Here is a 14,039-nt window from a genome sequence, read left to right on the forward strand (position 1 = left end):
ATTTTCCCTCTAAAACATCTGGCGCAATGTCCACCGACGTGTTGTCGAAGCCAACAACCCCTAACACGAACAACGTGCACCCCATCTCTCTTGTGTTGTTTATCTTTCTTTTATATATTTTTTTTTGCGTATTGTGCAATACCGCACAACCCGTCGCCATCAGACCCATTTTGGTGTGCTCCGTTAGGGCACTAACTAATGCCAACACGCCCAAAGATTACAGCCACACTAAAACTAAACAAAGCAAAGAAGCGATCGAAAAAAAATATGTTGACCACACTTCTCTTCAGCGCAGAAAACAAACACGGTTTGCTCCTTTGACAATTGCGCTCTCCACAGACGCGCGCGCGCGAAGCTGCGGGGCAACGGCCGTGCGCGCGCGTGCCAGCGAGGTGGTGCGATCGCGCCGCGCTTCCGGAGACAGCGAGAATCCGAGGAGCACCACCAAGTGGCCAGCGGCCTAATGGCTTGCCTCGCGGCGCGGTCGTCGGCTCATGATGCGCCGCGGCCCGCGGTGGGCGGCTCCGCATTTCCCACCAGCTACGACCTCCGAGTTAGGCGCCACAGCAGCATCATCTTCGAGCACTATTCAACTGCAGATATTTCCCTTCCTTCCTTCCTTCACTTGCAAACCAAACCAAACCAAGCACCCGCTGCTGCTTCCTTTCCCGTGGCATTTAAAAGCGCCCCTCGCCCGCTCGTCCACCCCACACCGTCAACCCTGCCCCGCCTCCGACCCCAGACCAAACGCGGCAGCTCCACCGACAGCAACCCTTCCCAAGATGCAGCGGCAGCTCAACCTCTCGCCGGCGCCGAAGCAGCAGCAGCACGACGACGGCGACGGCGGCGACGCGGTGGAGGCGGTGCCGCTGTGGGTGCCCGAGCAGTCCGCGGAGGCCAAGGCCGACAAGGCGCCCGGCGGCCGCCCGGAGAGGTCCATCCACCTCATCCCGCTGCTCACCTTCCTCTGCTTCCTCCTCCTCTTCCTCTGCTCCCACGCCCCTTCCTCCTCCGGTAAGCATCATCGTCCATGGCCACAGATCCAGATTCATGTGAATAAATAGTCGTCGCGTGCTTTCCCTTCTCACAATTCGCGTTTTGACTTGGTCTTTCTTAGATATGTCGAGCTTCGGCGGTGGCGGCGGCGGCGCCGGCGGACGGAAGGCTGGCAACCGGAGGCTGATGATGCTATAAGCTTCTCGCATCAGCTAGTATACCAGACCTTAAATTTTTGTGGCTCCTTCCTTTGCCAGTTTCAATCCAACAGCGCGATGTAATTTGCACTCAGCTATGCAGCTGCGTATACTGTACTTGTGCAGCAGCAGTAATGAAATCTTGAATTGTATGCTTGCCTTGCCTCCTTGCTTCCAGGATTCTTGGTCGTTTGAGTTGCTTCTCAACAAAATTGATATGATAGTAGCATATCTGCTTATACATTGTCATGTTTGTCTGGTCCACACTTCAACTATTAGCACAATGCATGGTGTGGATGTTGCATATTCAAATGGTTTCAGAGAAACCAGAATTTGGATGCAGAATCCCATTTGTGGCAAGGCTCGGAAAAGAACAAATGAAAATACACCGCGCAGTAGGAATCTACGAGTAGAAAATAAACAGACACCATGGTTACTTTGTACAGACAATAAAGCTTATGGCACCACTTTCCTTCCGCAATAAAACAACAACACATCGACAACGCAAACTATAGAAGACAATATAATTCAGTTGCAGCTGCACTATCAAATAAATCATCAAATGCATCCCTAGGCAGGTCCGGGCTTCTTTGGGGAATTGCTAGAATTTGCATCATCAGTGGCCATGCAGACGGGGATGGTTACAGGGCTGCTTGGAATATCGCTGTTTGCAACTTCAGTGACCGGTTGCTTGTGTTCCTGCTCAGTTTGCTCAGTCATCAGAAAACTTTCAGGCGTGCTGGCCTTCGGTAACTCAGCCTCCCGATGCTTATGCTCCTCGGCTGTTATTCCAGTGTTTTCTTGAGTTTGGGCCTTTGCGATTTCAGCATCTTGACCTTTCTGCTCACCATTACCCATTTCAGTATCTTCTGGTTTGTTGGTCTTTGGACATTCGCCCTCCTGATCAGCCATTTGGCCCGTTTCAGTATTTTCTGGAACAGGCACCTTAGCTGGATCACTTTCCTGACACTTGCTCTCTTGTCCTGCCTCTTCAGAACTCTTCGCGAGTTCATCTTCCTGCTCAGCCATCGCCCTTTCCTTGTTGTAGGCCTCAGTCGCAGTCGTCGCAACTTTGCTGTAGGCACCAGTTACCCATGCTGCGCCGGTAAGGATATATCTGTGTCTCATGATCTTGGAACCAGCAGTAGAAACGGTCTGCTCCGCAGCTACCAATGCAGACTTGGTCTTCTCTGCAACCTGGTATTTCTCATCCATTTCCTTCATTTTCTCATTCACCACTATGGTGCTAGTGCTGATCTTCTCACTGAGGCCCAGACTCTTATCAATGGAAGATACTTTAGCACTTGCAGTCGACGTGAGCTGATGTGTTTCATCAAAAGTCTTTGCCTTTTCAACGGCGTCCTTGCCAAGAATAAATCCTTTGGCCAACATGGAACCAGCAACATCCTCCGCCTTTCGAAGGGCAGCTTCTATGCTACTAGGACTTTTTGACTGGGAGTGCAAAGAGTGTCAGGAGTTCCGAGACTACTGAAAGGAGTTGAGAAATCATAGATAAATGTAGAATTAGCATGGTCGTAGACTCCTACCTCTAAATCAGCTAAAACGGCTGCTGGCAGCTGGTAATTTGTGGCTGGGGTGATGATGATAGCCATATCCACTATAGTCGCGCCCTGCAGCAAAAAATGGATATTCACACAGCGAATAAATAGCTACAATGATTGTGTTAAGAGGTAGAGAAATCGTACTGTCAAAAGCATTGCCCTCTCCGCTTCTTGCTCATCTCTGAAGGTGATGTAGGCGAACTGAGAACGCTTATCACCACTGCAGAGCATCGCTAAGTTAACATAACACATGTTATATATAAATCTAAATGATAACAGATATATAATGGAGATCATGTGGCACTAGCCTTTGCATTTCGACATGTACGATGTCACCAGAAAAGCTAAAGAACTCCTTGATAACTCGTTCTGATGCTTGAAGTGAGACATTGTGGACCTTTACTGTGCTAAACATGCTTGTCTTGAAAAATGGAATGAACATGAAGGAATTAATTAGCATAATATTTCAGCTTTAACATTCTTCACCAGTAAAACAAAAAGGTGTCGAATATACTTCTTTCAGCCAAATAAAGAACAAATAGCGAGATATTGTCCGGGGTTTTCTAAACGGAGTCCAGAAATGAACTTTATGCCAAATAGTTAGTGGAAGAAATATCTAGGAGTATACATGTTTCATTATCAGATATAGATGCATTTTAAATAACCATGTGTTCCAAGACCTCATCCAATTTCGCAAACTCTACGAGAAACAAGCATAACAGTCAAAAGACAGCCAGTTGCGAAGTTTAAAAACGGGGAACCGAATATAAAAGAAACAAAGGGTCCTAAGCTAGCCAAAGGAAAAGGCGAAACAGAAACTGAAGCTCAAAACAGAGAAACTGAAACTGGACACCAAGCTAGCCAAAGTCTACAGCCTACAGAGTCAGTTTTAAAATGCACTCTCGGGCGATGTTTACTGCTCATGTGAGCATATGATAGTATGGACTAAACAGGCATATATGAGAGCAAAATGGAAGCATGAAACATCACGTGATGCTTTTTATGCTTATAGTTATACAAATTGCACGATTTTCTAATGGTTGTTCATGTGAGCACATGCTTGAATGTTACACAAACATTACTTTGAAGTTTGAAGTAGGTCAAACACCACCGTTCCATATATGGTTCATATCCTGATAAGTGAAAGATCCGGATCCATATACAAAAATGATTCCAATGACCATTTGCCAGAATAAAGAACTTTCATTAGACTACGAAACTGTAATGCCGAAATGGGTCAAAATTAATGAAATGTAAACCGGAAGAATTCTTCCTCTTGGAAGTATGCGAACCCAGACAAACGTTCAATAAATTACATATTCTCAGCAGTTCAAGCCATGGTGCATCATATTTATCGGCAAGAATACACATTGATCCTCTGGCAAAGGGAAATTTCGAGGATTCAGGCGTTTCAGATTTTCTCCAATGGCGATGGCAGCTCCGAAATACTAGTTAGACAAATACCACCGGGGACACAGCAAGCACGACGTGTAATGCCATCATCATGCAACCAAATAGAACAAGATTTCCTAAATACCAATGGATAGCCGAAAAGAAAAGGAACATTCCGATCTGGAATCCTCACATTACTCCAGGCCCATAAGAATGGAGGGACCTGGGGAGTGGAAGAAGAGGAACTGATTCTCACCTCCGGCGGCACGATCCACACGGCTCCCGACTCCGACGACGAGCTCGAGTTGGGGACGGGAAATGGGGAAGAGGCGACGGGGGTGGATCCACCGCGCGCATTTTGCCGCCGGTTTCGTCGGAGCAGGGGGTGGTGACGCGGAAACTTGGAGGGTGGCTGGCGACGGGGCTACGTTTTCTTTCTCTCTCTGAGGGAAGCGACGTGGCTTTGTGGCCCGCCTCTCCGGCCTTAAAGCCCAGTGACGGGCCCGCCGAAGCCCAGTTAGTTAGCCTTTCTCTCTCGCTGCTCCTCCCTTCCGCCTCCATCCTCCAGCCGCGACAGCGCGCGTCGGCGTCTCTCGTTCCAGCGCGATACAGCGGGGGCGCTCGGCGAGGCGAGGCCGTGGCGGAGGATGGCGAAGGCCGGCGGGGGCCTGATCTGGGCGACGGCGGAGGACCTGGCGCGGAACCGGCCGGTGGTGCTGTCCATGTACCGGCAGATCCTGCGGGCGCTCAACTCGCCGGCGCTGCCGCTGGGCCACGCGGCGCGGCTGGCCAAGAAGGCCGAGTGCCGCGCCATCTTCATCTTCGGCGCCGAGGAGAGGTCGCTGCACAACATCCAGGACCTCCTCGACGCCGCGCGCCATACCCTCGGCCTCCTCAACCGCGGCCGCCTCCCCTAGAGAGCAAGGAAGGCGCCTAGCCCTAACCTCGCGGGTACCTCGCCTCTTCCCTGTTCCCTTTAGCCTATGCTTGAGTCGATTGTAATGTAGTACGGGATTAATCTGGTGCCATTTAGTTCAATTGAAACAATCTGTTGCCTAGTCGTTCCTCTATGTATGCACTGCAAATCATAAATATGTTGTGAAGCCAATAAGAAACGAAAAATGTCGCCATGACCTCAAGTTGTGCGTTTGAATTTGCTATCACTGAATGCTGTTGATGAGCAGCTTGTGTTACTGTTCTCCAATTCAATTGAGATGCACAGTATACTGCTCTAAAAGGTATTTTTTGCAACAAGTGTCAAAGTTTATAGGATTCCAGAACTAGCATGCATTTGTGTTCCCAAATGACTGATTGTCGCACATTGCGGCTGATAGTTATTGTCTTTTCTCTTTTGCGTGGACGACTACGGCCTTTACAGTTTACACGCATCTAGAAGCTTTGCTCTCTCTCTTTTGGTGGAGAAGTACAACAGAAATCTATGATCATGCTATTACACTCACACGACTGGAATGGATCATGACTAATCTTGTAGCTGTACCGTGAGGGTGAAAGAGATTTAGCTTAGAACACAGGGCACACACTATCCGGGCCCAAGTCCACCCCTTTAGCAGTGGGGCATGAGGCCAGAGGACAGTGCTCACCTGCCGTGCCCCACCAGTTGACTGTCCGGTTCTCCATGGTCAGTGTGAAGTACAGCAGCACTGCCATGAACGCGACGCCTGCATCGAGCGCGGCAGAGAGGATGTAGTTGTACCTCTGCCACCACTTCTTCCGGTACCGGAACACGAAGAAGTTGAAGATGGTGCCTATCAGCAGCCATGAGTTGTAATTCACGGCTGTTGCTGGTGGCATGTTGGCTGTAGCGCCGATGAGCACCGGCAGGTTTATCATCAGTATCCACCTCTGACTGGGAAATATCCTGTGGAAGATGTACACGATGACAGGGCCTGCTGCGCCGATGAGGAAGAACCAGTTGACGGCTTCATAGTTACCATGTGGCCCGAAAATGCGCTTCGGGCCAACAAGGCCCCAGATGACCGATGCGTCAAAGAAGACACGGTCACCAGGGCATGTCCATGGGCTGTCTGGTGGCAGCAGTTGGTCCTGGCAGATGTTCTCGACAGACCCAAGTAGCCACCATGCCACGCTGAGGTTAACAGTCCCGGCCACCAGTGTACCGGCAAACTGGATAAATACAGCGCGCGGAATGTCAGTAAATTTATCTTCCTACATGCCGCTCCTTTGCTTACAAGTTACAATGTGAGGAGATTTAGTGGTTTAATTACCTGAACAATGAACATTGATCTTGGAGGTATCTTCATGTAGTGTCCGAGCTTGAAATCTGAGAGGAATGCAACTGCCTGCGACATGCTCATGTAGCCGTACACCTTGAAGCAGACATTGGCGATGGGGTATCCAGGCATTATTAGCCCCATGGCGTATTCAGTGATGACATTCAGGCCAGGAGTCTGTCCATAAAATTTTAAAGGCTTTGGTCAGTTTTTCTTGCAGAAATCATGAAAGAGCAGGGCAAATGGAGAAACATTAAAAATTCTGAAATAAACTTGCCTGGTTAGTGGTTGCAGTAATGATGCTTATGGGGAGCGTGAAGACGAAGGCCATGCCACAGGCGAAGAGGAGGCCCCACCAAGGGAGCTGAACCTGGTCCTTCAGGACGGTGCAGAGGATGAGGGACACTGTCATCGACAATACTGTCAGTGAGTAGAACCACCACGCTGGTATGTCGTCGTACTTCCTCATCAGCTTTGTGTGGATGTCAGGCTCCTCCTGCTGCGAAGCACGGAACCGGTGGTAGATCTCCCTGTGCATCGGTGTCCAATTGCAGATGTGAATTTTTCATCTTTCAGTTCAAAAACCACATGGATTCAAAGCTGAGCTGTGTCAGTTTATTCACATACAGAGTTGAGAGCACTTACTTCCCGTAGAAGATGCCGACGTGCGTGATGGTGGATGCAATGGTGGCGAAGCTGAGCCCATAAGACAGTGCGAAGAAGGTGCTGAGGTTTATCCTTCCGAGCCTTGCATACGCCTCCGTGTCAAGCTGGAACTGCTGGTTCACAATGTCAGTGATTTGATATGCCGATCCGTTAGACATGAACAGGTGCGATGAGAATATGGGGAACGTCTTGGCGTTGTAGAGGTTCATCCCCCAGTACGCCGTTGGCACAAGCACGTAAAGGAAGCAGAAGTAGCCGACGAAGATGTTGGCGGTGGCGAAGAAGGGCGAGATGAGCGGGCTGAAGAGGAAGGAGGAGACGGCCGACCAGTCGAGCGTGAAAGCTCCGATACCCAGGCCCTTCATGCCGGAGCCGAGCTGCTGCGCAGTCACGGACTTGGAGAAGACCCAGCAGATCCATGAGATGGAGGTGAGCGCCGGGAAGAGGTAGCCCGGCACGACGTACCACACGAAGCTGCAGATGAGGGCCACCAGGAAGAACTTGGAGCGGGAGATCTGCCGCGAGCCCTTGGGAGATTCCTCCTTCTCGTGCAGTGCCCTGGTGCATACAAGGATGGTGTTAGTGCCAATGCTATGTAGGAGTAGTGCAGAACTTTCGCAGTTTCATGGATTCGAATTGTTGCCATGTAAACAAAGTGATCCATCAACCATCATTCACCAGTTCACCATTAAACGGCCTGATATATTTTCTTGATATACCTTTCCACATGAAGAGCTGGCGTCTCCAGGACTGGAAGCACCGCACCTTGTTTTACCGTTTTACTTTTATATCGAAGGCAACCAACCCTTGGTCAGTTGTTTACCATGTTGTTAACTAAGCCATTGTTGCATGAAACAGTACGACCGGATAACAATTGATTTGGTGGCCAGTTGGCCACTAAAAGGATCGCGGGCATGTGCAAGGATCGCGCCTTTTGTGGGCATAACTTGGACCTGGACCACGAAAATACAACACTAATCCATCCAGTTGCACACAAATTTCAAACACGCGCCGTCTCCCTCCATCAGAGGTGTCAATACTGTGCAGTGCAAGTTAGGCCTTCAGCCGTCGTACCCGACCGGCCGTGCGCGTTCACATCACGCCCTTGGCGTGCCGCCACTCCTCCATCATACGGCGACTTCCGAAGGCCGCCTTGGCCTACTGCCGAATCCGGATGCACCGCAAGCAGAGCGACGCGTCTGCCCGGTGCTGACGAAGACAAAACACGCCCATGCACCCAAGCGTCGCCCTCCAGTCGACTCGACGGAATCTAAATCTGCTGACTGATGAGACGTGCTCCCAACTGTCTCGAAAGCTACTGCTGCTGCTAGTATTTTTCTTTCTTTCGGTTCCTGAATAACCGTTTCTACTTGAACCAAGCGCGGGATGCCGTCGGAAAGTTTGGAATGATGCCATTCAGGTGCAAGGTTGTCGCTTGTCAGCGACTGGTGTTTTGGTGTATCTCACTTCTGATGAAATCCCTCTAAGTGGGAAAAGAAACATGTGTACCGGTGGAGGCAGATTCTGGATAAAATTATCCATACCACCACCCGCCCGAATATCCTCTAATATGCCCTGCCAAGTTTCGCCATTTCGGTGGCGGGCTCCCAATACTGTTCTAGCTAAATTGACTGCTCCCTGTTCGGACTCATTTTGGCCCAAATACTCTTCTATTTGTAAAACTATTGTGACGCCGGCAATTCGCTCAGGCGTTGGCGTTATAGGCTCGCGCCACATATTAAACGGCATGCCGACTAGATTCAGCCATTCAGGTATCTGTCTGTCTGTCTGGGTGTGAATGGTAGGTGGGTTGCAGGTTGGTTCAGGGAAGAAAACTAGTGTCAATTGGCGTAAGATGGGGCCTTGTGCTAGATCGTATCAAAACGATACTCTTGTACTGCATCATGGCAGGCAACGGTGATGTGGCCTGTAGGGCCTGACTAGTATATTCATCATATCTGTCATCATCATAGTATCATGCAATCACTGCATTGGTCTAAATCAAACCTCGACATCAACTTTTTTCTTAGTGGCATTTGTGATTCACATCTCAAAACGCATAAAAAGGAAAGACACGGGATTAGAAATGGCATGTCATCTTTAGTAATCCATACATGGTTGAAAGGCTGTTTGGTTATGCAAAGGAAAACGTAGGATTATTCAAAATGAGGTTTGAGAGGGAGGAAATTTCCTATCAAATCTAATACAAATGCATCCTACTACAGAAAAAATTGTTTGTGTTACGATCATACAAATCAGACAACTAATATTAAAAAAAATCTTAAGGACGAAGTTCCTCTAAAATTTCTTTGAAGATCTTTTGAATGAAAGAGACCCTTCGATAATTGGAGGGCGAGAACTCAGGATGTGGCACTACGATCATATTTCCCTGTATATTTTTGTTTTGTACTCAAATAAACCCTTGGAGTGGAGGAGAGTAAAACCTTTCCACCCATAACCTACCACGCGAGCTTTCCACCCATGCGTGCGCCGCAATCAGTCGCCCTAGATAACGCCTAACAAAGTTCCATGGACAAAGCAACAGCGTGTTTGCATTTGCAATGCACTACTAGTACGTGGTTTAAAAAGCAAAACAAAACGTGCCCTCGGTGCTCGGAAAGGCCAAACATAGTCCAAGTTGCACAACTAAGCACTATGTTTTATGCAAGAATGCATTGGACAACGTAATGGTGGTTCGGGTTTAAATCAGCAGCAGCAGAAGCAGCTTATCCATCCACCAATCCAGCGGATGGGTGCACTCCCATGTTCGTGGTGGGGTCTTTCTTTCTGCTCCTGCGTCGGTGTCGAGCGGGACAATGATAATCAAGAGGAAAAAGGAAGGGGGACATCGGACTGAAATGCATGTCAGTGTCTCGCGAGATGTAGTAGTACTCATGCTCGTCAGATTTTCTCCTTGGTTATTTTCTCAATCGCCTTTTGTTTCCTTTACTAATGATGCCAGCCGGTTGGGTCAGATTCTCCAATCTGGAGCCAATGATATGCACCTGGTGACGAGTGATAATACAACAACATACGCAACTTATTTCTAGCCTGTTCTATGTATCGGGTTCGCCGAGAAACTGGGGAACACTATATCACAAAATGTTAAGTTGTACCCCACGTAGGATAGGCGCCAAGTGGAAAGTTACAACCACCCGAGGACAAACCAACCAACCCGTCGGAGCGTCAAGAAACGGGTGAAATTGTAGGGAAATTTTATGAGCGCAACGCCTTGTTCGCGGGTCACCGGAACGACCAATAAATCTGGTAGCATGCCAACCCGGCTGTAAGAAAATGCAGCAACGCAAGAAAGCAACCGGACCAAGGGGAGGACAGAGGAGGAGTGTAGAGTGGTGCTCACCGGAAGAGCGAGACCTGCACGAGCGTACTCGGCCACCACATGTGCGCCGGCTCCACCACGTACTTGCGCATCAGCCCCGCCCACCCGTACCCGAGCACCTAGATCCATTTGATTCCGATGCCAAGTGAGAAATCGGATAGAGTAGCAACGAAGGGAGCAGCTAATTAATACTCTTAGTCGGGAGAACAATGGAGCTTGCGAAGGGAGGGCAGTACCTGGGTGGTGGTGATGAGGAGCCAGGCGGCGATGAAGGAGATGGAGCGGCCGTAGAAGGCGCGGATGATGTCGACGATCATGACGGCGTAGGCGTTGCCGTTGCCGAAGGCGTAGCCGGCATTGGCGAAGATGGAGATGAGCACGTGCTCCTTCATGTTGAAGGGCCCAGGGTTGAGGCTCCACTCCCCGCCGCCGAGGGCCGCCGGCGCCCGGAACTTGCGGCGCGGCAGCACGCGGGCCAGGAAGTGGCCCATGGGCAGCGACGCCACCTGCACCGTGATCTGGGTCACGATCAGCGGCTCCGTCCGGTAGGAGAAGAACTGGTTGAGGAAGCTCATGAGCGCGCAGGAGAGCAGCCCGATGCTCCACATCCGGAACGTCCACACCGGCAGCGTCGGGTCGTCGCCGGGGGGCACCGTCAGCCGCACCTCCTCGATCGGGGACGTCTCCTCCTCCTCCTCCTCCGACCCCTTGCCGCCGGCGAGCCCGCGCTCGTCCGCCGCTATCTCACCCATTGCGCGTGAGGTGGTTTAATGGTGGCCAAGGCCGGGCGGCTTAGCGGTGACTACGCGTGCTCTGCTGTAGCCTGGACCGGCGAGGGGAGGTGGCTTTGAGAGCAGAGGCACGCGCGCGCGCGTGTTTATATGGGCGCCGCGGTATGGTGGCGGGGGAGCGTCCCCCGGCTGTGCGTATTCTGTCCGGATTGTTTGGGACGTAGCGTGTCCTCATTATTTGCTGCTGCCACTTGAAGTTGTATACCGATTGCAGGATATACGTAAGACAGGAATCTTGCTTAAAAAAAAATTCAGACAGGAATCTTGCTGTCCTACGAACGTATATGTACCGTGAATCTTCTTTTCAAATCTTCTTCGTTCAAGATACTTATACCCAGATAATCGAGAGTTGTACTCCCTCCGTTTCTTTTTAGTTGGACGCTGATAACGCCCACAGATTGCACTACGTCAACGAATGCATGCATGTGACAATCTTTTTGAATTTTTATTTTTTAAAATGTTTTATCTCTTAAATGAAAAATCCGATTGAAGATCGGTTTCACCATTAAGTCCATGGCGACGAGATCTTCGAAACTAGATCTCATATCAATATGTTTCGACGGCATTTTTTTGGGGGGTTAAAAGTTGTCATGTCTATTGCACATGAATTGCCATAGTGTTTACACTGAAGTTGCCATGATATGTTTTAGCTATTTTTTCTTGTACATTTAAAAGTAAATTTTGACATATTATAAAATGGGGAATTAAGAAACCAGACTTGCCATGAACAATAAACTAAAATTACCATGATACATGCACTTAAAATTGCCATGGTTCATACAAAAAATAATTTCCATGGTCAAAATACTGAAATTGTCATGGTCAAATTAAAATACTAAAATTGCCATGATCTATAAACTAAAATTGTCATATGGCAACTTTGTTGTAAACACTATGGAAACTACAGTGTAAACATAATGGCAAGTTTTGCCAATTTTTTTCGTCGAAATATATCTACATGAGATCTAGTTTTGAAGATCTTGTCGAGTCGGATTTTAGTGGTAAAAATGGATTTTTAATTGGATTTTCTAATTAGGAGATAAAACATTTTTAAGCCGAAAACCAAAAAGATTCTCGCTAATGTCATCTATTTTGACGTGGCAAAATGAATGGTAATGAAGGCGTTTGGGCCATGTTGCTACGTGCCACACATGTGGGCGTTATCATTTGGGTTTTAGTTTGCATATAAGATTTGGTCAAAGTCAAACTTTATAAAAATTTGACTAGCTTCGTAGGAAAACATATCAACACTCACGCTATGAAATCAATATTATTAGATGTATCACGAAATTAATTTTCATAACATATAACTTTAGTATTAAAGATATTAATATTTTTTTTCTGAGAAAGTTAGTCAAACTTTACAAAGTTTAACTTTGGTCAAATCTTATATACAGACTAAAAAACGAGGGAGTATCAAAAAAAGAAAGGGCGACGCTACGTGTCCGCCGACGGATAAAATTAAAAGATCGGCCGCCTCTTTGACCATTGGATGAAGTTGTAGAGGGCAGTGTGATCAACCAAGTGATCCAGTCATCTTTGCAAGAAATGTGTTGTTGCAATACTTTTGCAACAAAAGTCTAGTTACAGAAATTATTCGCAATAAAGATCATGTTGCAGAAATTTTAAAAATGTTTTTCCTTCAAACATGTTACAACAAGAGACTTTTCGCAAAAACACCATGGTTCTTAAGACAAAAAATCAAGTGTGGATCCCACTCCACGCCGTCCAGCAGCAACGACAAATGCAGGCGAGGTCGAGGACGCCGGAGAGGCGGAGGATGAAAGGGCAATGTGGCGTCGATCTTGCCGGAGCAGCGTAGACCTGGCGGAAGGTGGCTCAGAAGGTGGCGTCAATCTTGCTGTCCTACATACATATATTTACGTGAATCTTTTTTTTTTGCCTATCTTTTTCGTTCAGGATACTTATAACCATGTAATGGAGAGTTTTTTTACGGAAAAACTTTTAATCTATTCATCTTCAATCATGGCAGTACAACGAATACAAGAAATAAAAATTACATCCAAATTCGTAGACCACCTAGTGACGACTACAAGCACCGAAGCGAGCCGAAGGCGCGCCGCCGTTATCGCCCCTCCATCGCCAGAGCCGGGCACAACTTGTTGTAGTAGACAGTCGGGAAGTCGTCCTGCTAAGGCCCCATAGGACCAGCATCCCAGAACAACAACTGCCGCCGATGAAAAATGACGTAGATCGGAAGGATCCAAACCGAATACACACGAACGTATACGAACAACGACGAGATCCGAGCAAATCCACCAAAGATAGATCTGCCGGAGACACACCTTCACAGGCCCACCAATGATGCTAGACGCACCGCTAGAACGGGGGCTAGGCGAGGAGACCTTTATTCCATTTTCAGGGAGCCGCCGCCGTCTCGCCTTCCTGAGTAGGACACAAACCCTAACAAGATTGAAAAAAAACAACTAAAACGGAGCCCTCCCGCCGGCCCTTGCCAGGATCCACCGCGCCTCCATGGCCCTAGGGCCACCGGAGATGAGGCGGACCTGCGCCGGCGCCGGCGAGAGGCACGAACCCTAACTTTCTTTCTTGGAGGAGGAGGAGGAGGCGGAGCCCTGGCTCTAGGTACCTCATATAATGGAGAGTTGTAACAAAAAAGAAAGGGCGAGGCTACGCGTCCGCCCGCCGACGGATAAAATTAAAAAGATTGGATGCCTCTTTGACCATTGGATGAAGTTGTAGATGGATGTGTAATCAACCAACGTGATCCGTCATCTTTGCAACAAATGTGTTGTTGCAGTACTTTTTGCAACAAAAGTCTGGTTACAGAAATTATTCGCAACAAAGATCATGTTGCAGAA

At 48.5% G+C, this 14,039-nt stretch overlaps 4 protein-coding genes across 5 annotated transcripts; 2 read left to right on the plus strand and 2 right to left on the minus strand.

Moving 5' to 3' along the window:
- The first annotated feature begins 482 nt into the window (after nucleotides 1–482).
- Nucleotides 483–1,349, plus strand: LOC123137851 (uncharacterized). The gene is made up of 2 exons (XM_044557705.1): nucleotides 483–1,014; nucleotides 1,118–1,349. Exons 1-2 carry the CDS (start codon nucleotides 495–497, stop codon nucleotides 1,192–1,194), a joined length of 597 nt encoding a protein of 198 aa, XP_044413640.1. The 5' UTR covers nucleotides 483–494; the 3' UTR covers nucleotides 1,195–1,349.
- Nucleotides 1,350–1,603: 254 nt separating this feature from the next.
- LOC123137850 (binding partner of ACD11 1) lies at nucleotides 1,604–4,602 on the minus strand. 2 transcript variants are annotated; one of them, XM_044557704.1, is made up of 5 exons: nucleotides 4,404–4,602; nucleotides 3,064–3,176; nucleotides 2,900–2,975; nucleotides 2,741–2,824; nucleotides 1,604–2,645 (listed from the first exon to the last, which is right to left on the minus strand). In XM_044557704.1, exons 2-5 carry the CDS (start codon nucleotides 3,168–3,170, stop codon nucleotides 1,764–1,766), a joined length of 1,149 nt encoding a protein of 382 aa, XP_044413639.1. In that variant the 5' UTR covers nucleotides 3,171–3,176; nucleotides 4,404–4,602; the 3' UTR covers nucleotides 1,604–1,763. The 2 variants fall into 2 exon arrangements, with proteins under 2 accessions (XP_044413639.1, XP_044413638.1); XM_044557703.1 differs by lacking the exon at nucleotides 4,404–4,602 and having other exon boundaries at nucleotides 3,064–4,397.
- A 70-nt stretch (nucleotides 4,603–4,672) lies between these two features.
- Nucleotides 4,673–5,282, plus strand: LOC123137852 (uncharacterized). The gene has a single exon (XM_044557706.1). It carries the CDS (start codon nucleotides 4,795–4,797, stop codon nucleotides 5,062–5,064), a length of 270 nt encoding a protein of 89 aa, XP_044413641.1. The 5' UTR covers nucleotides 4,673–4,794; the 3' UTR covers nucleotides 5,065–5,282.
- A 193-nt stretch (nucleotides 5,283–5,475) lies between these two features.
- LOC123137849 (oligopeptide transporter 4) lies at nucleotides 5,476–11,273 on the minus strand. The gene is made up of 6 exons (XM_044557702.1): nucleotides 10,642–11,273; nucleotides 10,427–10,524; nucleotides 7,045–7,623; nucleotides 6,677–6,929; nucleotides 6,394–6,576; nucleotides 5,476–6,292 (listed from the first exon to the last, which is right to left on the minus strand). The coding sequence occupies exons 1-6, from the start codon at nucleotides 11,155–11,157 to the stop codon at nucleotides 5,669–5,671; spliced, it is 2,253 nt and encodes a 750-aa protein (XP_044413637.1). The 5' UTR covers nucleotides 11,158–11,273; the 3' UTR covers nucleotides 5,476–5,668.
- Between the last annotated feature and the right edge of the window lie 2,766 nt (nucleotides 11,274–14,039).

This window comes from Triticum aestivum, chromosome 6B (genome assembly GCF_018294505.1).
Source record: "Triticum aestivum cultivar Chinese Spring chromosome 6B, IWGSC CS RefSeq v2.1, whole genome shotgun sequence".
NCBI classification, from domain to species: Eukaryota; Viridiplantae; Streptophyta; class Magnoliopsida; order Poales; family Poaceae; genus Triticum; species Triticum aestivum.